At 32.4% G+C, this 25,735-nt stretch overlaps 2 protein-coding genes and 1 pseudogene across 2 annotated transcripts; 2 read left to right on the plus strand and 1 right to left on the minus strand.

The window, feature by feature from the left end:
- The first annotated feature begins 57 nt into the window (after window positions 1-57).
- Window positions 58-2,967, plus strand: LOC139811683 (15-hydroxyprostaglandin dehydrogenase [NAD(+)]-like). The gene is made up of 6 exons (XM_071776025.1): window positions 58-271; window positions 469-595; window positions 915-1,021; window positions 1,108-1,281; window positions 1,625-1,782; window positions 2,216-2,967. Exons 1-6 carry the CDS (start codon window positions 179-181, stop codon window positions 2,349-2,351), a joined length of 795 nt encoding a protein of 264 aa, XP_071632126.1. The 5' UTR covers window positions 58-178; the 3' UTR covers window positions 2,352-2,967.
- Window positions 2,968-10,750: 7,783 nt separating this feature from the next.
- Window positions 10,751-13,191, plus strand: LOC139811662 (15-hydroxyprostaglandin dehydrogenase [NAD(+)]-like). The gene is made up of 6 exons (XM_071775985.1): window positions 10,751-10,946; window positions 11,021-11,147; window positions 11,295-11,401; window positions 11,874-12,047; window positions 12,408-12,577; window positions 12,912-13,191. The coding sequence occupies exons 1-6, from the start codon at window positions 10,851-10,853 to the stop codon at window positions 13,033-13,035; spliced, it is 798 nt and encodes a 265-aa protein (XP_071632086.1). The 5' UTR covers window positions 10,751-10,850; the 3' UTR covers window positions 13,036-13,191.
- Window positions 13,192-21,303: 8,112 nt separating this feature from the next.
- On the minus strand, window positions 21,304-25,477 carry LOC139811396 (T-box protein 2-like; annotated as a pseudogene).
- Window positions 25,478-25,735: the final 258 nt, after the last annotated feature.

The following is a 25,735-nucleotide window of genomic DNA, read 5'->3' on the forward strand; positions in this document are numbered from 1 at the left end:
CATCTGATATTTTATCGACTTCTCGAATTTCAACGTCCATGGCTCCTCGCGTTAGCAATACCTGGCAAGTTCATTTGCGAATCGGTGCTGGACAGGATTGCTCTGTCAGTAAGAAATTCGCAATCTCTCTCTCTCTTTCTCTGAAATTATATCAAACACTCGACACAACGTGTTTATAATGGAGATTCAAGGGAAAACTGTGCTCATCACCGGCGGAGCCAACGGCATCGGCTATTGCACCGCTCGAGAATTACTTCGAAACGGAGCAAAGGTAATTCAACAAAATCAAAGTGCATGAAATAATGCGGTACAATTCATAAATACTTTCTACAAATTACTGTATATCACACGTTTTTGACATTAATAAAAATTGTATAAGCAGACGCAACGAAATTAAGCATAAATGAAAGATGAGTGATATTTTAATGAGGATTATACATTTTATCTTAATAATTGCGCGCTTTGCAGGCCGTTGTAATCATAGATTTGCCCGATTCGAATGGCGAAAATGCTGTTGCGGAATTGGAGAAGGAATTCGGCGCGAATCATGCTATTTTCCTCGTTGGAAACGTGGCGAACGCCGAGGAACTTACGGGTAGGAATCGTAATAATTGATTGCTAAACGTATCAACTGTGCAATCAAGAATATAATTTTGATCATCTGTTAGTCAGGTCATCGAGCAATATGTAATAATATTCATATTATAAAAAAAAATTATTTGGCTTGAAATTTGTACTCTAATTTGCAAAATACGTAATAGTCTATCGATCTAACAAGTGTATTTCGGAAAAGAGAGGAGGAGAAAAATTATATTTCTAATTGAATTTATTTATTAATTAAGTAATTTTAGTGAAACATTTTTTTCGACAAACAAGAGCTTTTTTTATACACTTATAATATACAATTTGTGCAGCTTGTTTCGAAAAGGCAATAGAGTCATTCGGCACGCTGGACATTGTTATCAATAATGCTGGAATCATGAACGACGCGGAATGGGAGCCGATGGTTGATATTAATTATGTAAGTAACAAAGGATCAATTTGTTATTCCTACCGAAGATTCGTTGCTTTCGAATGCTCTTATCGTTTTATCGTATTTATAATCAGAAAGGGGTTGTACGTGGCACGATATTAGGCCTGAATCATATGGGGAAGCACAAGGGCGGAAAGGGTGGTATTATCGTCAATATGTCTTCTATAATCGGCTTGCAAGGCAATCCGCTCGCGCCTATTTACGCCGGAACGAGTTTCGCCGTCGTCGGATTCACTTCATCGTTACAGGTAAAAATGCGATTTTAATAAATAAATAGTAAATGCAGGTTCTATATTCCAAATTTAAAATCTATCTACTTGGTCATTTCATACCAAGTTATTTAAACTATAATTACTAAAGGTGTTGTAATCGACCCAACTGGCCAAATTTATTGATCAAAAAACGCTACGTTTCGACCGAGGATACCAAATTTGGCCAGTTGGGTCGATTACAACACCTTTAGTAATTTTAATTATTTACTGGCGACTCAAACTCTCTTGTTCTGTTATTTAAACTATGTTATCGTCGTCTTATCTTATATGCTAGGATGTTTAAAATTACGCGCTTATTAATATTTTTGCATACTTCCAGACTTTCTACGAAAAAACAGGCGTACGAGTATTGATAATATGTCCTGGTCTTACTACCACTGGCATGGCTTCGAAATACATGTCAAGCAAAGTCTACGCGATGGATCTCCTCGACGACGAGACCGCTGCCAAGGAGATGACAACGATGGAGAGTCAATCGTAGGTTGCAAATACTGTTTCGTTTTGTTATGCAATAAAAATTATTTTTGTACTAAAAAATTACAAAAAATAGAATAAACTATAATAAATCTTAAAATAATACAGAAATCATACATTAATATCTGCATAGAAATTAATCATTATAAATAAAAAAATTAAATCTAAATTATATGAATTAAATTATAAATTAATGTAGATATCTTCTCACAAACCATATTTAAAATAAATTATAAATAAAATTTGTTTTTTTAAATATTATAATTCAATTATATATTAATCAAAAAAATTATTGATATACGTAAAAAGGATTTATAGGCTGCGTTTCAATATTCACTGCCTGCAGTACTGAAAATAGCTTACGTCACGTATACTTAATGTATGCGTAAACGCAGTTTTAATAGATTTACATAATGGTGTTTCTTTCGTTTAACAGACCTGAGCACGTAGCAATCGCTATCGTGGAACTGATCGAAAAAGGAGGGAATGGCGCAATCTTTGTCAGCGAAAACAATCAGCCTGCTTACGCCGTGCAATTACCGTCCTATACCGATTTGAAGATTTCGGTGTAAAACCTGCAATCTATGGCAAATCATTCTTATTACACGAACACCGGCATCTCAATACTTCCACAATTTTCATAAATAAATATATGATTCAAGCAAAATAAAAAAAAATAGATTTTGTGGTTTTGCAGCGTTGCAAAAAATTTCCGACCATCAAGTTTATTTGTTTACTTACACTGCATTACAATTCGTTTGGGCTTAAAATTCATTTATTAAATTTATATTTTATGCACATGTAAAGAGTCGAGAAACCACGACTTTGAATTATTTATTTCGATGAACGTATGTAATACACGATGCACTTGTGTTAGAAAAAAAACATAGAACTGTTAAAAGGGTTTATTTGTGTTTCTGAAAAGTTGACATCGAGATCGATTCTTACTGCTTGTATTTTCTCGAAACTCGAATTAGATAAAAGTATTTAACAGTAAAAATTTATAATAACTAATTTAATATTGAAATTTCTAATAATGGCAAAGTACAGCAGCTAATAATGTATCCATTATTACTTCATAGAATAAATAGACTAGCGATAATAATAATGACACTTTTTTAGATTGTAGTTTCTTTTAACAAGATGAATGATACATAGAATGCTAAAATAAAATGTGATGTACCTACATACCGTGACGATTTTCATCATTTATCATTAAATCCAAAGGCTCTTATCAAATTCGAAGTTTATTGTGTGTGTGTATAGTGTATAATTTCGTTCATTAATATTGAAGTTGCATCAACCGATTTTATTTCAATTACACTGATGCTGTTGATACCGCATTATTTTTTTTTACTGTACAAAAATAACATTTGATTATTGCGGACCGAACGGCACAACGCCGCACTATAGTCCACCGGAAGATGAATTGAAACAGTTGAGACCACGAAAAACTTACAAGCAATTGATCGTCGAGGCGATCAACTTGACGCAGGCTAAAGAAATGACCTTAAATGAAATAGCTTTGTCATTTGCCGTAAAAATGTGTTCACCAAATTATGCGTACCCTATTTTTTATTTATATTATAATTGATTCAGATTATATGACATTACTTCTTATAATGAGCATAATTTGAAAATTATTTGTATAAAATGAAATGAGCTTATAACTTAAAAAATAATTGACAGACTTTTTATCTCGAACAGTTGGCTGAACAATCACGATTAGAATTAGAAGCGAGTTCAACAAATTAAGATTCCGATTGGAAAAACTCCCAAGTTCCCCAAGCTTGACGACCAATTTCAAATTTAATTTCTCCTCCGAAAGATAGCCCAGTTTCTCCGCACGAGCCCCACTCGTGCGCAGGCTAAAGAAATGACCTTAAATGAAATAGCTTTGTCATTTGCCGTAAAAATGTGTTCACCAAATGTGTTCAACAAATTAGGATTCCGATTGGAAAAACTCCCAAGCTCCCCAAGCTTGACGACCAATTTCAAATTTAATTTCTCCTCCGAAAGATAGCCCAGTTTCTCCGCACGAGCCCCACTCGTGCGCAGGCTAAAGAAATGACTTTAAATGAAATAGCTTTGTCATTTGCCGTAAAAATGTGTTCACTAAATTATGCATACCCTATTTTTTATTTATATTATAATTGATTCAGATTATATAACATTACTTCTTATAATGAGCATAATTTGAAAATTATTTGCAGTTTGGAATATAAAAATTCCTGTGATTAGGTGGACTCGAACCCGGTTCCGGGATTACGAGTCTGGCGCTTTACCACAAGAACACACTGCCACCCCGAGTTCAACAAATTATCTTACTGCAGAAAATGAAGAACGATCTTAATGTAAGAGAAATTATTTTAATGTATAAGAACATTAATCTACTATAGTACGATTATATAGAGTTATGCGTTGATGAAATTTAATGACTATTTTAATCTGTTGTAAGAATAATAATAATTTGTCTTTATATTCTTGTAGTAGCACAACAGTAATCTTTCAAACATCGTCTGTTTTTTTTTGCTTAATCATTTTTGTATACATATAAATATAGAATAATGACAATTTGGTATATAATTCTATTTCAATTGACAGCAATGTTGCGGATTTCGATGAAAAAGAAAGAGACAAAGCAGCAGACACTGATGACGAATAATTTATTACTTGACATATGTGACGCAACGCAAGAGAAGAATTATAAATATTATACGAATTCAATATATATATTGACTTGTTACAAGATAAATTGAGACATGGTAATCATTAATATTTCTTTACTATATACAGACACACAGAATTATAAAAATATTTATTTAATAAAAATTTGAAAAATAAAAACGGAAAAGGGCAAGTATATACTTCTTATATGTACTACCAAAAAAAAACTTATAATATGAACTAACGTTATACGAATTTTACACAAAATAAACGGGAAATTTTATGTAAAAATTCATATACCTAACGTTATCGAAAAAAAAAGAAAGTGGTAGTATTATATTAGGTGATTGCATAAGTTCGTGCCCGATTTTCATAGTTGGCATTAAGTATAAAAATCGGGCACGAACTTATGCAATCGTCTAATACCTCGAAAAAACCTAAGTAACAAGTGGTAGACGTAATTTTTGTGTCTCGAAAAATCTCGAAAAAATCTAAGCAGTAGTATCTTTATTTCCAAAAAATTATAACCCAAGTGATACACATCACAAAATTACGTTACCTTATCAAAGAATCGCGCTTCAAGTGATTACAATTTATTACAATTACAAATTTATTACTATTACAATTACAAAAAAGAAATGATATCTCTTTAAATTACAGCGCCAATTACAGAGAACATATATATTGTCTCAAAAAATAGTTGCACTACTTTAAAAAATCTTTACATTGTGTCAATTAGAAAAAGAATGTATAACAATTTTATAAAATTAAAAATTTTTTTTTAAATTTAACAAGGCAGAATAATTTATTATAATCTGTACGAAGAAAGATGAACATTTTTAACTTGCTTATTGTTGGGGCAATTTGAATTTCCAAGGGTTGCAATGAATGTTAATGTATACCCTTTTAAGATTATTGCAAACAGTTTTTCTAAAGTCTATAAACCCGTATAGAAATTTCCCAAACATTCCCAAGTATAGCTAAGATTCTAATCAGATTACCCAAATAGGGTAAAATGTTGCGATACCAATTAGGAATTTCATTCTTATCCCAACTATAAAAGAACTTTAGGAAAACGTTGGGCAGAACGAATGGAATCTGTCTGGGTTTCCCATTAAAATCGCAACGTTATTTATTTGGTTAATCGGAATAGATCCCAATTAGATTCCAAAAAATTTTCTATATGAGTAAATAATTATTTATTTATTTGGTTAATCGGAATAGATCCCAATTAGATCCCATAAAATTTTCTATATGAGTAAATAATTGAAACAGCTTATTGATTATATATTTATGCTTTTTAAGAATTTATATTTTTAAAGTGTGCGTAAATTCTCAAAACTTTTCAGATATTTTGTTCAACATAAATATAAAATACTTTATATTTATAAATTCATATATATAAATTCTTAAAAAGCTCAAGCTGTAAATGTTCAAGCTGTTTCAATTATTTTAGATTGTTTCAATCTCTTTTTGAAATAACCCATATAGGAGTTGCCAGACCTTACAACAAAGACCAACGCTTGGCCGATGCTACGGCAGTCAATTGTCGGCCAAGGTATCAGCCAGTGCTGGGCCATAACTGGCAAATAACTGGCTGCCTATACCTATATAGAATAATCCGGCATTACAATAAAGACCAACGCTTGGCCGATGGTTGGCAGCCTTACGTCGCCCAACATTCTGTCAGACAGTGCTGGGCTATCACTGGCAAATGACTGGCTGTTTATATGTAGAATAACCAGGATTAAAAAATGGCAAATAATAATGACTCAGTGATAATACATAATATAATATCAATACTAAATAAATCAAAAATATGTTTTATAATTGAAATATTTTTCAATAATAAAATATTAAAAAATATTTTAATTAAAGCATAATTTCGTTAGATTCAAGGGTGAATTATAAAATCCTTCGCATACCGTAGCGAAGCACGGGTGTATCAAGCGTGTGATTATATATGGGTGTGATTATATGTAGGTATGTATGTATGTATGTATGTAAGCAATTTTACAAGAACAAAATGCTCGAATGTTCCGATTCGAGATGCAATTCACGGTGTTTTTCTTCCTTCACCTACACACACAAAAACGATCTGTTTATTCGTGTGTCAACTGTCATTACACGAATAGACAGAGCGTCTTTGTTGCATAGGTGGACGTGGAGAAAAACTTCAAAAGAGGTTAATTAGAGCACCTTAAAATATCGAGGAGTAAAATGTCATGTAAGTATTATATATTTTATCATTATATTCGATACGTTGGTTACTGTGAATATTACTGGTGATAGGCGCGCTTGATTTTTCAGTAACATCATATGAGAGTCATTAGTCTTTGAGAGATTAGTGACTGGCGGCGCGTTATATATTCATCTCGCACCTTGCGAATTATTTTTCTTTCTTTTTAACTGAACGCGTTCCTATGAGCCTCATTCACAACGAGAAAATTACACCACATGCACGCCTAATTAATATAGTTTATATTAATTACATCACATATTTTATTATTATTATTATCTTCTTCCAGCTGAAGACACTGATAAAGACATGTTTGATAAAAATGAGAGTAGTGTTCCCCCATGCATTACTCTGCAGCGGCTGCAAGCGATGATGCAGCAATTGCTGCAGCAGCAAAAGGAGCAGCATCTGCAGCAGCAGCGAGACCAGCAATTGCTATTGTTGCAGGTGCAAAAAATACTGCAATTGTAGCGGCAGCAGAAGCCACATTAATAGTATTATCTCCTTTTTATCACATACACTAACACAATCATAAATACACATTCTGTTTATAATATTCCTTTATTTTTTTAGGACTCCGACGAGGAATGGCCGATTGTAAAACCCTATATGGGAAGTTATAAATGTCTCGAATAAAACAAAATATATACAGTATATTATCTAAAAAGACATGTAAAGTCGATAGTCGTATCTGTGAAAGTTTATTGTTGTCGGTACATCGTCCAATTAATTGTGTGAAAAAGTATTCCAAGTCTAATATCGTTAGGCGATCGACAAACTATCGAGAAATTTAATGTATAAGCGAACAGCTGAACAAATTGTGATTTAACAATAGCTTCAATCAATTTACTTTATTCCTCAGATAAATATAAGAAGGCTATGAAGCGATTGAATGATTTAAAAAATAAATTATTAGTTTTTACTAGTGATGCTGAAATTATCCCTGAGAAACGGAAAGAATATCAAATTCAATCTTTCAAAAAGAGGGCTTTAGAAGAAATACTGAATGTTCCAGAAATAAATAATGGTCATTAAACAATAGTATAAAATGTTAAATATTTTATAAGATTATATATGTACAAATACATCATAAAATAAATTATTAATATTATTTTAGGTAATAACTCTTCAAATGACAGTAATAAGTCATCAAGTAGCGAGGAAATCAACAATAGTCAAATTTCTAAGCAACAGAAAAAGAAAACTAAAATTAGTCACAATAAAAATGTATGTACAAAAGAAACATTGAAAAGCTGTAATAATAAAACTAATGAAAGTTTAGACGGCATAAATAATGATGAAGGTAATATATTTATATAATAAGATAAATAAAGTACAACTAAATTTTTGTTCTTTCTACATTATTTTTTTCTATTTTTACTTTACATATAGCAATGCAGTAAAAATTATGTTTACAGAATGTATCGAGTTACAAGAAAATAATGCTACTAATGCTACTAATGCTACTGATGCTACTAATGTCGAACCTGTGCCAACAAATCATTCTACAGAAAATACGGAAACTTATTCCAATAGAAGTATTAATTTAAATGAATCAGCTAGTGGAGAAAATCGTCTTATTCTCCTAAAACTTTACATTGCGACTCTCGGAAACTTTTTATTTTTTGTTCTTTTGACGCACATTACATGTAAGTTTTTACGATTTACCACTGATATGTCTTCCATTTTTATATTCGACATACTTATATGGACATATTCGTTCTAGCGTGGCGCTCGCACAATGCGATTTGGACGCAGCATTTGGCGACGCATGATCCATTGTTGCGTGACCTATGTATTGTTTCTCACTTGAAAAGGACCTAATTAAGGTCGAAACGTAGTGAGTTAATTAAATAAATTGATACTGGCCAGTTGGGTTGCTTAATCTCGCATTTATTTTTAACTACACACTGGCGGATCTTACAATTTATCCAATTGTTTAAATGAATCAGTTAACACAACTAACGGCAAGTCATTAGAAAATACTTATATCAGCAATTTATTAAAATGTGATTGTTACATACTTCGAAATTTGATATAATTTATGAATTTATTTAATTATAAATTAAGAAAAACGCCGTTAAATGGTTAGGACTGGATCTTGGTTGCCTTAAATAATATTATTGATGTAAACTTTACGTGCAATTCTTTGCCTTGGTAAAGACTACACGCCGTTATTTTCGGACTGAATCGCAGTTTCAACCAAAGTTCGAACACAACATAATCACATAATTAAATTGATAATCAATTTAATCACACTAACACATCTTTTTAAGAAATTAAAAATATTAAATTAATAATATATATATTTTTACATAATATTAAAACTTCTAGATATGAAACTTTTATTCAAAGCTATATTAAAATAAATAGAAAAATTATGTTACAAATGAGGACAGATATTGAAGATCTTCGCTACGATATTCGACAATTACACAATAATAATAACATTTTTAATCCGGTCAAAGAATTTGGTATCGAAATGCCCATAGAATCGATGCATGACTTCTTGAAATTTGATGAAAATTTAAATAACCGAAAAACCTCTGAAAAATTCGTACGTTTTAAAAATATAAATTATTTGTAGCAATGAGTTCTGTTCATATTAAAAAAAATTGATTTTTTTCTATTTAATAGATTACATTTATAAAAAATTGCTTGGATCGATCCACAAATAATCCTACAAAAAGTGTCCATACGATATTAAGAAAAATATTCAAGAAAAATTTAGCGACACAATTTACAGCTGTGAAGAAATCTGGAGAGAGAAAAGTTTTTAAATTAACTAACATATACAAAAAAATAAAAGGTATATTTAATAGTGCATTGTGATTGCTATAATATAAAAATAACAAATATTTTCATTTCTTGTATTATACTTTTTAGATATTATAATAAACACACATATTGACGTTCAGGGTGAACCGATAAGTGAGAAGATTTTTCACACAGCATTAGGAGCAGGCTTTTCAAATGCCAGAGATTGGGACGGTCATCGATCCAAAAATTAATGTTACTTATATATTCCTTATAAAATTTCCTTATAATGTTTCCTTATAAATTTTTTTATAAATGTAAATAATTACAGTTTCATGTTAAAAGCAAAAATATAATGTACTGTTTTATTTGAGACATTTATAATTTATTTCAAAAAGGGGTTGTGTAAAATAATTGAAACAGTTTAAGCATTTTATCTTTTTAAGATTTTAAGAATTTATATGAATTTATAAATATAAAGTATATTTTATATATTTATGTTAAACAAAATATTTGAAAAGCTTTGAGTATTTACGTACACTTGATAAATATAACATCTTAAAAAATGTAAATGCTCAAGCTGTTTCAATTATTTAGAAATCTAAAAAAAAAGAAAACTTTAAGCAAACGTTGGACAAAGAAAATGGAATCTGTCTGGGTTTCCTATTTAGAATCGCACCTTGGGCAAACGTTGGGTAGAAAAAGTGGAATCTGTTTGGGGGTCTCCACGTAGAATCGTACTGGGGGTCTCCACGTAGAATCGTACTTTTGAAACATTACACTTCTAATCCGAATCTTCATAGATTACTCAATCAGAATCCATCATTTTTTAGGAAAATCGGGATAGATTCCAATCAGATCCCAGAAAATTTTCTATGCGGGGATATCTTTGTTTCTGTTATTTATTTCACTGCATCTTGCCTTATATTATTTATATGTTTATAGAATTACTCGAATACACAAAAAAAATAAGATAACTTTTTAAAAGCTCTTATTTAACAAGAGCTTTTACGATTGCTTTTTCTTTATCACAGAAACGTGATTATGTACATAAAATACATACATATACATATATTTGTTATACTTGCGTTCTACGTTCTACCTATGTTGAACGCTTTGCTCCTACTATTGAACGTAAATGTGTGTAACCTAACCTAACATAATTAAAATTCAAAACTCTCCTAAACTTAAACATTTATTTAAATATAGCTTCTAATTATCACAAAATATTTGGCGATAAGTGTGGAGATAGCATATTTAAAAGTTTGAAACGTTGCCTTATCTTCCTTATAACTTAACTGTGCGCAAGTCTGATTGTTGACTTATAAAAGCATTGCATACGGCCGAGCATTTCTTCTTGTTTACAATCTTTTTGATATTTAATCTTCTCAAGGCAATATCGATAATAATGGACAACGTGGAAAATAAAACGGCGATAGTCACAGGAGCCGGGTCCGGCATTGGCTACCACATTACCGAAGATTTGTTGCGTAAAGGCGTGAAGGTATTTTACAACTAAAAATTAAAATATGGAGAAAAACGGTATATTATCTCTCTACGTTATTATAATAATTCTAGAAAGTCGCCATCCTCGATTTGCCGGTAGCACGAAGTTACAACGCAACAGTAACATTGCAAGAAAAATTTGGAAAAGAACGTGTTAGCTTCTTTCCAACTGATGTAACAAACTTGGCAGTGTACAATGGTAAGTGGTCAAATCTGGTCGAATCTCTTAAATAATTCTTATGAAACTATTTATCAGCGATAATCACGGAACTTATTTTACATTTTTAAACACGAAATATCCATTGAATTAGAGCATTAAATACTAACCAATTATTTTAATCCTTAGAAACATTCAAGCAAGTTATTAAGGCTTTCAATGGTCTTGACATACTTGTTAACAATGCTGGGATATGTAATGACAGTTGTATCGAGCAAACGTTTGCTATTAATGTCGTGAGTAATAAAACATTAAATTTCAACCGATTAATTGAATAATTATTTACTAATTTTATTAAGATTTGTTTCTTAAGAACATTATATATATATATATATATATATATATAATCGAAAATATAGATTATCATTAAATAAGAATTTTGGAACAATATACTTCATAAGGTAATTTAATTATTATTTGTCTATATTATGAGATGTTCCTTTAAATATATATCCTTTATAGCTTTAACAAAATTAAAATATCTTCGAAACAATGTTTTCTTTTATTTGTATACATGATTTTTCATGCTTTCTTTTGGAAGAGTTAAAAGAAAATATAGACTGATTTAATTATTATAAATAAATACATTAGCATGTACTATATACATATATTGTTCGTATTTATATAAACATGACATATATGTACAATTTTGTTAATCACAAATATATGTATACATTAAGTAAATTACTACACATTTTATTTCTATAGGTAGCGGTAATTCGCGGTTCGCTATTGGCCTTAGATTACATAGGCAAACATAAAGGTGGCAAAGGGGGTACCATAGTAAATATAGCGTCTATGGCTGGATTGGGTCCTTTCTATGCATGTCCGGTGTACTGTTCTTCTAAACATGCTGTCGTCGGATTTGGCTCCAGTCTTGAGGTAATTTATATTTATACAACATGAATCCTCACTGTTGCAATATTACTAATAAATAGACTTTTACAATGACTATATTTTCTTTTAACTCTTCCAAAAGAAGGCATGAAAAATCATGCATACAAATAATAATAGAAAACATCGTAAAAAAGTTTCGAATTCTAATTTTGTTAAAGCCATAAAGGATATTTAAAAGAACATCTTATAATACAGACATATATATATATTTATATACGATCGTTGTGTTCTTTCTTTCAGTTTTATAATTATAATCTTTATATATACTACTAAAATACTTTATCATGAAAATAATACATGCTCTCTGATAATAAAAAGTCTTATTAAAGTAATATCATTTTTTAGAGATCTTACGTCAAAACAGGAGTTCGCATTCTAACAATGTGTCCTGGTTTCACAGAAACGGCAATGCTAGCTCATGATATAAGCAAAAATCTCGACTTTATCGACAAAGATTTTATTAAATTCTTAGAGAATACGGATGAGATACAAAAAAATATTTATAACCCTCAATCGTAAGTATACAAAACACGTAATATAATTGTAGCGGTCATATATGATATATATTAGCAGAATAACCACGTTTGCTACTAATTTACAATTATAATTATAATTATAATTATAGGATAAGAATTATTACCTTTGACAGACAGAATTGTAGTATCATGCACTTCTTGATTATTTTATTATTAATATTGTCTTTAGTACTGAAAACATGCACATGTGAAGAATATCCTATATAAGAAAAAGATATAAAAATGATTAACATTATCATTATTATATTATTATAACATAGTAATAAGAAAATTGTATCAAAATTCTTTCGGGAACATAACGCATTTGTTGCAGTGCTGTGCATGTTGCACAGTCTACAGTCATGGCGATTCAAAAGGGTAAAAACGGATCGATTTGGGTTATTGATCGTAATGAGCCAGCATATCCGATCAAATTACGGCCGTATAATGCCGCTTAGACGTAAAATTCTTCAAACACATCGGAAACGAACAACTCGAATCACATGTGCAAAAGATAGAAGAAACACCTGTAGTTGAATCACGAAATAATGTGCCTGCTACATCAATATATAACAGTACTATAAAATAAATAAATAAATAATTATAATAAAGGATATCTTGCAGAATTTCTGTTTCGCCGTAAATATAACTTTGACACTCGGATTATCGCATTCTTTGATGCAATGGCTGATCTCAAAGAATTACATATGAAACAGGGGTAAAATTTTCCGGGGAGTGCTATAAAGTGTATAATTTTTCGTTACCGATTTTTAAAAGCCAAAGATTGGTAGCAACGTAGAAGCTGAATATAATCTTGTGTACATAACATACATTTCTTTAAAGTTACGTTTTATTTAACTTACAAAGGTACTGACCATAATAATGTGCCTGCTACATCAATATATGACAGTACTATAAAATAAATAAATAAATAATTATAATAATAATTATAATAATAATTCGTTTTAGTAACATTTCTATTATTAAAGTTCTAACGCCTTAGTTCCTGCTTGTAACGCAAAGCAAAAGAAATCAGTTTTCACTGTAAATAACGGAAAACAATAATGACGCAAGGTGTAAAAATAAATCACAGCTATATAGTAAAACACAGCACATGTTTAAAATAAACTGTACCGTAACAATTATTACCCGTTCTCCCTATATTAATAATATATTAATCTATATCGATAACAAAATGTATAATAAATTTCGTAATTCTTAAAAATTGTGTATTATATTCGTTTAGTTTAGTGAAATTTTATGCAATTATATAATAATCGCGAATGCAATTCAAGTTGAGCATAAATAAATAGTAAAATGATATGAAGAAAATAAAATAACAACAGGTCCGAAAAGGCGACGAACGCCGATCGCCGATATAAAATAATATAAAAATATATTAAACATTCGGCAGAAAATAGACGGCGGAGCCCGAGGTTAAGAGGATTGAACAAGAATAAAAAAAACCACAAGAAGTTATCGATCCAGCTGATGAAGAAACGAATAAAGTAAAGAAATTGTTATTTTAGAAACTTAGAAGAGTTTCCAAGATATATTTTTTGTTTTATATTAAGATCTTTTTTATTGTTTTATTTCAGGAAAATCAAACAAACAACCAAAAGAAACATACAAGCCGTATAAACGGTACTCCAAAGAAGATTTGCAAAATGCAATCAAAGACGTAAATATAAGAGACAATTAAAGAATCTTTTCGAATTATTGGCTATCTTCGTTAGCGTTGGTCAACTCTCACTTCTATCTCACAGGTACTTATAGTAAAATGCATTAATTTACTGGGTCCACATTAGTAGCCTAACTTATCAGCCGCGGGCGCTGATATTATACATCATATAAAACAATTATACATACTAAAATTTAACACAATTAATGTTTGAAATTGAGGATAAAATAATTTTTTAATTTAATTTAATTTAAATTTTATATATATGTACATCTTGCTAAACATTGGATATTACATAATAAACCACAAGATAATAAAAAAACCTTGGGAGAAAAAAGAAACAATTATTTTGTAACAATTGTTCGAAAAATTCATAAGGAAAAAAAAACTCCGTCCCTGGCACAGGTAAAGCAAATAATGGAAAATAATCCAAATAAATTGATGAACCGCACCATCAGTGCAATTCGGAGAAAAGTATACCTTCGCATTAAAAAAAATGAAAAAAAAATGGTGAAATGAAAAAATGAAAAAAAAATGGTAAAATCATTCCAAAGAAGAATGATGCTGAAGTAGCTTCAAAGAGGATCACGGATCTGGAGCTACAGTTAACAACAATAAAAAGTCAGACCGAGGACTTATTACAGCAGAATACTTCGGCTCAAGACCTGTTGAAACTGAAGACGGATGAAAACACACAATTAAAAATCACCAACTCAAAGCTGAAGACAGAGATTGAAGTTAGAGAAAAGGAGCAGATTAGGATCAACTCCTTGCTACAGGCTTCGACACAGAAACTGGAAGAACTCGAAGAGCTCAACAAGAAATTAGAAACTGATTTTAAATGTGCGAAACAGCGAGAGATGGAGCTCAATCGGAAATTAGAAATTTCCGAAAAAAAAGTGAAGAAAATTAAGGGTTTACTGAAGTCAGCCAATATTACCCTGCAATAGAGGCAGGGATGAGTCGGCAAGCTGATTTTAATTCATTACCGTTGTAAATTTTGTAAATTTTATGTTTTCACCGTTACCCCTATATATATATATATATATATAATGATATATATATATAAACATATATATATATATATATATATATATATATATATATATATATATATATAAGTATATATGTTTATATATATATCAATATATATAAACAAAGACCCAGATGACGTAAGTGATATACTCAAAATAGATTTGTTATGATTGAATAAAATATGGAAATAATTGATTTAGGGTTGTTGTGAAAGAGTACGAAAATTGTGTCAATTAGAAAAATTATGCTCATTATAAGAAGTAATGTCATATAATCTGAATCAATTATAATATAAATAAAAAATAGGGTACGCATAATTTGGTGAACACATTTTTACGGCAAATTGCAAAGCTTCTTCAATTTTATCGGCCCATCGGATTTTAATACATAATAGTAATAAGAAAAAAATGGTGCAAATTAGAAATTTGCACTTGGCTTCCTCATAGAGGAAGTGACGTCTTAAGATGCTAATACAGCCCTCTGATTGGCTGATGACGCCTTAAGACTATACTTAAGACGATCTTGAATATAAGACCCGACTATGAATACCGGCCTTAAAGAATTATATAAAATAGAAATAAAGAAAACTGAAGAATATAACAAAATTAAAAATAGACCGATATCTTAAAATTTACAGAAGTTAAAGCTATTACAGACATTTTTCTAAAAATTAGGGACCTTTGATCGCGTATAAAGCTGAGTCTAATCAACCAAATCTTAAAGAATTATATATGAAATAGGGGTAGAAAAGACTGAAAAATATAATAAAATTAGAAATAGATCGATATCTCCAAATTTGCGAAAGTTAGAGCAACCATGGACATTTTTAAAAAAATTCAAAATTTAAATTAAAAAAAAAGAAGCCCTTGATTATTGATTATTAGCAATTTTTATTAATTCTATTATATTCTTCAGTTTTTTTTACCCCTATTTCATATATAATTCGTTAAGATTTGATTGATTAGTTCTAGAGTTATAGAAATTTCGGTAAATTTGGCACATACACACATACACACACATACACACATATACACATACATACATACAGACATTTTTTAAAATTACAATTTTTTGACGTTTTAGAACATTCTGAACACGTTAAAAAAAAAAAACAAAAAAAAATTTTTTTTACGAAAACAGCTTCCTCTATGAGGAAGCAATAAAAAAAATTCTTTGTTTCCAAGATGAAATCTTGAAAGCTTAAGGCACGCTGGTGCGAATTTCTAAATCCAAATAAAACGAGAAGAAGATGCAAAATTGCTTATTTATCTTGCGAAGTTAATGAGTTCGAAAAAGAACTGGTTGAAAGTAACAAAAAAATTAGAGTATTTACCAACTTAATATGGATTTTGACCTTAGGCGGGGACGCACGAATCATTTAAAAAATTATTGACAAATATCCACGACATCCACGACAGATCAAATTCTTTGAAGAATAAGAATCAAGTTTTTCTATAGAATCTCTTAATAGAGATATACGCGTAATAATTAAACATCAAAACAGAATTGCGCATTGCAAGAGAGAGGAGGTAGATAAAATTTTAAATAAATTTTATAACTAGACTATTTCGTTACAAGAAATTGAAAAAAAAATTTCTTGTAACAAAATCTATTTTAAGTTAGGAAAAATTGAAAAATTTTATGACAAATTGAATTATAAAAAGAAGAAGAAAAGAATTAAAGTATATAACTTTAAAACCGAATAATTCTGAATAGCTCATCTGAGCATTTTGAAGAGTATTAGAGTTCCTAATAAAAGAAAAAATTTTAATTTTTTTTCAAAAAACGAAAAAAACGAGAAGTTTGATTTAAAATCAAAATAGTTTTAAGTAACTCATTTGGTTCCTTTCGAAAAGTTCTAGAGTTCCTAATAAGTAAAAAACTGCAAAACCTTAGAATTGTTTTAAAAAATCATCATCAAAACGCAAATGACATGTTAAACACCGGCTGTGTTCTTTGCCATGTGGCCACATGCTTGGGCTAAAGTGCATTTTAAAATGGTTAGACAAGCGAGACAAGCTAGACGAGCGTTGGACTTGCCCAAGTTGCAGAATAGAAATCACGACAGTATCCGACATAAAACATTTAAAAAAAATTCATATAAAATATGAAAAACACTGCCCAATAGTTCTTTAGTTTTATTTTCTAACTGTTTAATGTGGATCTTCATGAGAGTCGTATGTTGATCGTATGATTTAATATAATCATTTGACTTTTTAATTTCTAATAATAAACGATCTTTGTGACCATTAAGAGTATAAAAACGCCTCTTATTATCTTCGTATTCTCTGTGATCGTGTGCTAGCAGTGTTTTTATGTATAAATGTTTTATGTCGGATACTGTCGTGATTTCTATTCTGCAACTTGGGCAAGTCCAACGCTCGTCTAGCTTGTCTCGCTCGTCTAACGCTCGTCTAAATATGTTTTGACTTGTATATTTACGTGTGTATTATGTATTTTATATCAGACGAATTAGGAAATTCGTTTCTACGTGACTCATATCTACGAGGGTAAGTCAATAAATAAGTCGCAAAACTGGATAGAGGCAATAATAATCAAAGTAACTTCCTGACATTTATTTCACTTTTCGACATATTTTTTAAATATCTTTTCCTATCCAGATTGCTATGGTCAAACGTGAACCACCGTGTGGTCTAACAATGTTTTATTGCCCGGTTTCCAATTACAATCATAAAGTGTAATTATCTCTTTGGATTTGCTATCGCAAAAATTCGCGCAACGTCTCTCAGGCAAAACAGTTCGCTTCGGATTGTTCCGAATTTTTTCTGTTTCTCCACAATATGGCTACGTTTACACCCAGCGACCTGATCGCGGCCTGACCTATATTGTGACCCGAAGTAGGTCTAGTCATCATTCGTTTACACCGAAAAAAACCTAAAAATTGACGGGATCGTATTTGGGATCGCCCTGAATTGCAGCGAATCCGAACAAGCAAATGAAGCTTTTAGGACGCGTCGCGCTTGATCGCGCGTTTACATCGCAAATGATAACGGCCGATTTCAGGTCGGGTCACTAAAATACGCGGCCTGATCTGAAGCCAGGTCCGGTCGTCTATCAACTGTTTACAGCAGACGGGCTAAATAATTTAGGTCGAATTTGAGGTACAGGCCGCGGCCTAATTTCAGGGTGTAAACGTAGCAATAGCACCGAATTTAGCCTCGCATGCTTCACGTACCTGATTCTGATATCGCTGAGCTTATTTTTCGCACCATCTTGCGACATTATTTGCGACTATTTTCCTAACTTGTCACTCATCCTTGTCAATCTCTCACCTGCTGCCCTAATCTAATAATAGAAACAAAAATCTTATTTAAAATATAAGGCTGTGGCACAAGAAAAACTTAAGCAGTAAACAAATCAGCCAATCAGCCTTAAATTTTAAATCAGATTTTCGTCTGATTTAATCACGCTACTTTTTAATGTTATAGTCAAGCAGGTACTTCAACAGCAGAACTTGCAGCGTATGAAGACGCAGTTTCATTTAGAAATACGTGTTGAAATAAAATAGTGGTTAACGGACGCAAAAAGGTAAAAAATATAAATTTAAGAAATTATAATATAAAATTTTTTAAGTTATTTTATATTATAATATATTATAATAAAAGATTAGGAGCGATCATTGGGAATGACATAGTGAGGATATGAGATTCGAGGATGAGCGAGGATTTCGACAACCGTTTTTCACAATGTGTTGTATTGTTAGAACACGTCGATACGTTTCAGTATAACGCTGTCATCCAGTGTCATTGTCTCGACAATCGCATATCATAACGCGCCCGAAATCCACGTATAAGAGTATTTATATGTTTATAAAAAAAGTTCCGGCAATTAACACTTTAAAAAAGGCAATTAAAAAATGGAATGCTAACTTTACACCCAACTTTAAAACCGAATACTTCTGAATAGCTCATCTAAAGCATTTTGACGAGTACTAGAGTTCCTGATAAAACAAAAATTCTTTTGATTTTTTTCAAAAAACAGAAAAAAGAAAAGTTTGATTTAAAGTCAAAATAGTTCTAATAACTCAATTGATTCCTTTCGAAAAGTTCTCGAGTTCCTGATAAGTAAAAAACTGCAAAACCTTAAAATTGTTTTATAAAATTATCATCAAAACGCAAATGACATTCACGGCAGACCTTCGAAGTCGAATATCTTCTTAAAACTCCCATCAAAACGCCTGCAACTCTACCACTAACTATAATGGCGATCCAACCACTAGTTGAAAAGATATTCGAAGATGCAACGGATAAAATTCGACTAAGCCCCGTTTCACACGTATCCGACACTGGACTACTGACGCCGGGTATCCGATCGTAAAGTGTATGGATTAATATGGGAGCATTTACACGTTTGTCCGATAGTGAAAACAAAGAAAATCGATCGGATACCCGGCATCAGTAATCCGGTGCCGGATATCTACGTGTGAACGAGAGTAAATCTTTCTGTCCGTAAACGGTACGGGCACGGCACGGTTATGTCTAAATCGACCTTAAATCGAAGATATATTCACGGAGGGAGTTCGTTATACGAGTAATATTGATATAAATCTCGCAGCATCGATATATACGCGTATAATCGATTAAAGATTCAACGATAAGATTATCGTAAACAATATCAACGAGTAAAACGCATAATTTAATGCATCGAGTACAGACATTCATGGTGACGTATTAAAAAGTTGAAAAAAGTTACGTGCAACGTGCGTAACTTTCTTTCATTTAAAAAAGAAATGTATAATTTTATGAAATAATGAGAAATTCTTTTTCTATACGGCTAATTCACTGCAAATCCAAGTGTGTTATTTTAACTAAAGCTCTTTTTACACATTTCTTGTCGTTTTGAATGATACCATTTAACACGGTTGAACATATTAATACGATTAAACGTGTTGATTTAACACGCAACAAAACATGTAAAACGAGCTTCAGTCAAATGTTCCATTTTTAAACGTTTATACGTGTAGAAATAACACACTTGGATTTACAGTGTATGATAAAACGGCTCGCAATTACAATTAATTACAAAGTACTCTATACATATAATCATTAATCAATATACTCTATATAAATAAAAAATGGTATAGTTACTATAATTGTCCTTACGCTATTAAATATCAAAAGATAAATTTTAAATCAATACCTTGAGTTAAATAACATTTTGTTCTTTTTAATTACCATGTGTCAAAATTTATTATTTTAACACAAATAATGTTATTTTAATTCCATTGACTAATCAAATTAATAATTAAATTAACATTGTTTTAGTTAAATTAACCCTTTAGGAGCCACACATCGATCCCGTTGGAGTAAAATGTTATAATTTATAAGATAGTCTTAAAAGACGTCCCTGATATATATATATATATATTTTTTTTTTTACCATATTATGTACACAGGCCCCTAAAGAGTTAACGACATATTGAGTAGCAGAGATGGTTTTACTTCGCGTGGCCCTAATACTAAAAGCAAGCTCACGCCGGCGAAACTGGAAACGATCAGTTAAATTACGTGATCGGAAGCACTGTTGGCCGTGTACCAAACCCGCGGCTGACCGACCAATCGCTCGCCGATCCGCGTTAAGTATGCGATCGCGTATACACGTACTCGTTCTCTCGGACCTACTACCGGTTATCACGCTGGCCACGGCGGCCTCGCTCCCGTCCGCGTTGCGAACAACGGCAAGATTACTACCTTTTGTAAATCGTGGCAGAAAGAAACGCGAAAAAAGTGGCGAATCCGTGTTAAAATCCAAAAATTCAAGTGGCCTGAAAACTACGGTGGTGCAAGCACTGTCGTTTTGTATCGAAGGAGTCAGGCTGTTCTTAAGCCATTGATTCACTGCACGAGTCTCTTTGGGCCTGGAGTCAGAGTCAGTTTCTGGTCTGGTGATGCGAATATATAGCCTCTCTCAGTCAAGTCATGCGCTGCAACACCTCCCAGTGGTCTCGCTGAACCGCTGCAATGGGGCTGTTCCGATTCAGTACGGCTCGGTCGCAAGATCAGATGTCGGCTGGCCAGCGCGTTCTGCAGTAACCAAGTGGCGTCAATGGCGATCTGACTGCGCCTCTAAGAGCCTGTAGTGATACGGGCCCAAGTACCGCTGGTGAATTGCGGAGCCAAGGAAAGGCACGGTTATCTGGGAAGTTCTCGGCTATCAATCCGTTTGCTCCACAACACGCAGTAAATATGAAGAAGTTAAGAATGAATCTTCACGCCCGGGTTCTCGGATGGTCCGGGCACTGCACGCACGATGCGAGATTGATAAATCGGTTAGTGCAGAGACACCCATTGACTGAGTAGATGGCTCCTCGAAAGTAGGCGCTAGTTATCGAGTATAGAAACGATTACGCCTCTTGACGCACGAGACTCATGCCACGAGTACCCGTGGCCTCCAATAGCCTTCTTCATCTTCTTCTTCTTCTTTGTAAATTTTATGGCACCTAATCCTCCTCAAGATCACATAACGGCCAAGAACAAGTCGAATATAATAAATACAGACTCGAAAGATTCAATCCAAACTCGGCGCTGATTGCATCAGCAATCTTCAAAAATTATTCAGGACAAAACACGTCCGAACATGTCCATGGTCTCGACGAGACTTGCCCCCAGTAGCCGTGTCAAATTAAAATAGAAATAAATAGTAATTAGTTATTTCATGAATGGATATCCATCTGTATCAAACGCAGTGCACGAACACTGCGTTTCAAGCACGCCCGGCGCCGGGGATCGACTCGCAACGGTGGCGGGATTCGCGTCCGCTTCTCCCACGTTGCAAGGCCGGCCAACTTCGACTCCCCGGCTAAAGTAAGATAATCGCATGCTTTAATGGGCTTGGAACTTTTAAGGGAGGGTCGTTCGGCTGATTCGATTCGGAATCGTAAATCAATGAGACCCTTTCGTCAGGACTAGAATCCGATTGAGCCTGATGATCGATCGAATGATGCTTTCGCTTGAACCGTGACTGACCCATTTCGCGAAAACCCTTCGCGAATGGATTGTTATTGATCTTCAACTTCGTGATGTTCTCGTTTTGGTATGCCGTCATCGTGATAAATTCCGTCTCCTTAAAAGCGAACAACGCGGTTGAATGAGTATAGAGCTCGTTGCAGTTCTTGCATCAAACCAACGGACTATCCAGATCCTAGGAACGTACTTGTGCATCGATGTTAATACCACGTTATTATTGGGGTCGTTGATGTTGCTCGTGAGCTTCAATTTATTGAAGGTGATCGGATTGTCCATCCAGTGGCTCCACGTTGCCGGACTCTCGGGATGCTTATAAATCCTATAGCCGAAAAGCTGTTGCGGCTCTGTCGGCCCCGCAAAACTCCGGCCACCCATATTGCTGTTCTCGCCCCCGTTTTGGTATCCACAGTACTTGTGGCGGCGATCGGAACCCGGTGCTATCTCCATGAGGACATAATAATTCTCACGTTTCTCCAAACCGTTTACGTTTATTTGAACGGACGAAAACATGCGCCGACCGCTCTTGGTAATTATCATTTCTGTATTATTCTCGTAGAATTGCTGCGAGGTTTCGATTAAGCAGCTCCACGTTGACTCCGCGCAGCAATGGGGGTTGAAATACCCATTCGCTTAAATTCATCCTCTCACCTACTTTGCGTTGTAGAACGATCGGTGACTGCGCAAAGAGTGGCGATGCCAGTTGCATATTCAGTTCCAGGAGCATCAGTGCATTGTTTGGATCTTGAAGAAACATCTCCGATGATCGACGTTTCTTCTCCGATACCGTCGGTGTAAGGTATAAAGCAAATGGTCAGAACGAACGTCCAAATCACGTGCAGTTGTAGAATGGAACTCAGACAACCGGTTCTCGCCTACCAGTGCAGTGACCTGCCACAAAACGGGATCAGTGCAATCCGCCGAAACTAGGCGAACTATATGTGTCGTCGGTCGTTCGGCGACTATGAAACAACTATGTGTCCATAAACCTTTTGTCCTTTCTGCCGCGATTCACAAAAAGTAATATATAAGGTAACAAATAACGTTCACATGATAATTTTAAATGCCATAATCACACTAATCTACTGAGCCAGTTAAAATAAATATTAACTCATTACGCGTTGTTAATCCATTTGTCGTAACTTTCTCTTTCTTTAATCCTTTAGGGGCTACACATCGATCCCGTTGGAGTAAAATGTTATAATTTATGAGGTAGTCGTAAAAGACGTCCCCGATGAAAGGTTTTTTTTTCCAACATAATTATGTACACAGGCCCCTAAAGGATTAAAAATGTTCAGATACTGTTTGTTCCTTTTCCGGGTAATCTCAGTAGAAATATCCTGCACTTCTTCAAGCTTCTCATATATTATACATATTTGCCTTTTTGCTGAATCTCGATCAGTCGAACTCAAGATATTAAGATTCTCTAATAATTCGATAATATTCCAACAACGTTCAGATGAAGAAATTATTAGATTAATGTGTGTACAAATGTCAACAACTGGCTTCTTTTATGTACATTTTACATTAGTGATATATATTAGCGATATTTAGACCCTGATAAAAATATGTGCACGGAAAGAACGGTTTTGCTGAAGTATCTAAAAATTTAGCTAAATATACATCTAATATCTGAAAATAATTTTGTTACACCATTAAAATAATTATAGTAAGTCGCTGAAATATGATGATTCTGTAAAAAAAATTGACATTTTAGCAATCAGTTTAAGTTCTACATAATTATTTTGATGGACCAACAAAATTATTTTCAGATCTGTATCTAGCTAAATTTTTAGATACTACGGGTACAAAATTCGGTTTTGTGAAGAGCAAACGAAAACCAGAGACTTGCAGAGTTTCTTATTCACGCATCATGGAAATGTACGCCTTTAATCTACACATACGGAAAAAACGGTTTTCTGTTTAAAAATAATTTTGTTGCATCATTAAAATAATTATAGTAGGTCGCTGAAGTATAATGATAATGCTGTAAAAATTTTGATATTTTATAGTAATCAGTTGGATTGTTTTACATAATTATTTTGATAATGCAACAAAATTATTTTCATTAATTATTTCGTCTCGTGCGGAGAGAAATTATTTAATTTTCAAATCCAATTATAAAGTATAAAGGTACCAATACCTGGGCACTTAAGAGTAAGTAAATGTACCAATGCCTGGACACGTACCTATGTCTGGATACCTTTAAAAAAATATATGGAAATAAACGTTTGGATACCGTAACTAAAGTTTCAAACTACAAGAACAAATATTTTCATCTTTGATTTTAATTCGCGTTATACTTATGAATAATAAAGGTGTCCAGATATAGGTACATGTCCGAGTATTGGTACTTTTTTCTAAATGTTGTTTTAAAAAACTTAATTTCTAAATGTTGAGCAAGACATATATTAACTTCTTAATGGCTAGTTAAGAAGATATTCGACTTCAAGGATGCAACGCGTGAAATTCGACTAAGTCCGCATAACATTTTTTTTTTTTTTAGTTCTAGACGTTCTGATAAGAGTTCCGTTTTTTAGTAGAACTCTAAGAATTGTGAAAGAAATTTCTATGATCGAAAACGATCTGGTCACTAGTTGAGAAGATATTCAACTTCGAAAATCTGCCGTGAACATCATTTGCTTAAGTTTTGATGATGATTTTTTTTAATAGATTTTTTTGGCAAAATTACCAGAACTATCGCTAAAAAATATCAGGAACTATAGAACTCTGTATGCGAGAAGAACTCTCTTTTATTTTTTATCTGCTAGAAAATGATCTGCTACGGGAAGTTAGCAGATCATTTTTTCGATCGACTGTTTTTCGGGTAAAATCATCAGAACCATTACTAAAAAGTATCAGGAACTATAGAACTCGACTGCATGCGACAAGAACTCCCTTTTATTTTTGATCTGCTGGAAAATGATATGTCAACTTCACCGACATCAAAGCAAGTCATATAAATCAAAAAGATATATTTCGTACGTCATACAATCGGTAGAATAATGCGTATAACATGTAACAACACTGTCTTAAAAACAAACAGATGACATTAGCGTTACACATCGATGTCATAAATGGACATAAAAAATTAGAAAACCAATCCAGAAATAAAAAAAATCACAAATAGTTCAAAAAAATTTAAATTAAGTCTATCGTTCGTTGTTAGGTGCTTCTTAAGTGTTTTAATTTTTAGAAGAAAGCCGGTATCTTTATATAAATTCGAATAAATTAAAACTAAAAAAAAAAACAATTTTTTAATCTGACGATAAAATTCATATTTCTAAAAAAATATTTCTAGAACATTTTCCTTAATATTTTATTACTTATATGTTTTCTTTATATTTATTTATACACGTTATTTTCTTAAAGAAAAAGGAACACATATGTACAAGTCAAGAAATATCATTTCATAAGAGAGCGTTTCATAGACTAAACTAGTCAAAGAGAGAGGTATGG

This window comes from Temnothorax longispinosus, chromosome 4, assembly GCF_030848805.1.
Source record: "Temnothorax longispinosus isolate EJ_2023e chromosome 4, Tlon_JGU_v1, whole genome shotgun sequence".
In the NCBI taxonomy this organism is placed as follows: domain Eukaryota; kingdom Metazoa; phylum Arthropoda; class Insecta; order Hymenoptera; family Formicidae; genus Temnothorax; species Temnothorax longispinosus.

Excerpts from the sequence above, each read along its gene's own strand:
- LOC139811662 (XM_071775985.1), top strand. The coding sequence starts at position 10,851 with ATGGACAACGTGGAAAATAAAACGGCGATAGTCACAGGAGCCGGGTCC. Across the intron at positions 11,148-11,294 it reads AAACTTGGCAGTGTACAATG|AAACATTCAAGCAAGTTATT; the intron begins GTAAGTGGTCAA and ends TTTAATCCTTAG. Across the intron at positions 11,402-11,873 it reads AAACGTTTGCTATTAATGTC|GTAGCGGTAATTCGCGGTTC; the intron begins GTGAGTAATAAA and ends TTATTTCTATAG.
- LOC139811683 (XM_071776025.1), top strand. The coding sequence starts at position 179 with ATGGAGATTCAAGGGAAAACTGTGCTCATCACCGGCGGAGCCAACGGC. Across the intron at positions 272-468 it reads TACTTCGAAACGGAGCAAAG|GCCGTTGTAATCATAGATTT; the intron begins GTAATTCAACAA and ends CGCGCTTTGCAG. Across the intron at positions 1,783-2,215 it reads ACAACGATGGAGAGTCAATC|ACCTGAGCACGTAGCAATCG; the intron begins GTAGGTTGCAAA and ends TTCGTTTAACAG.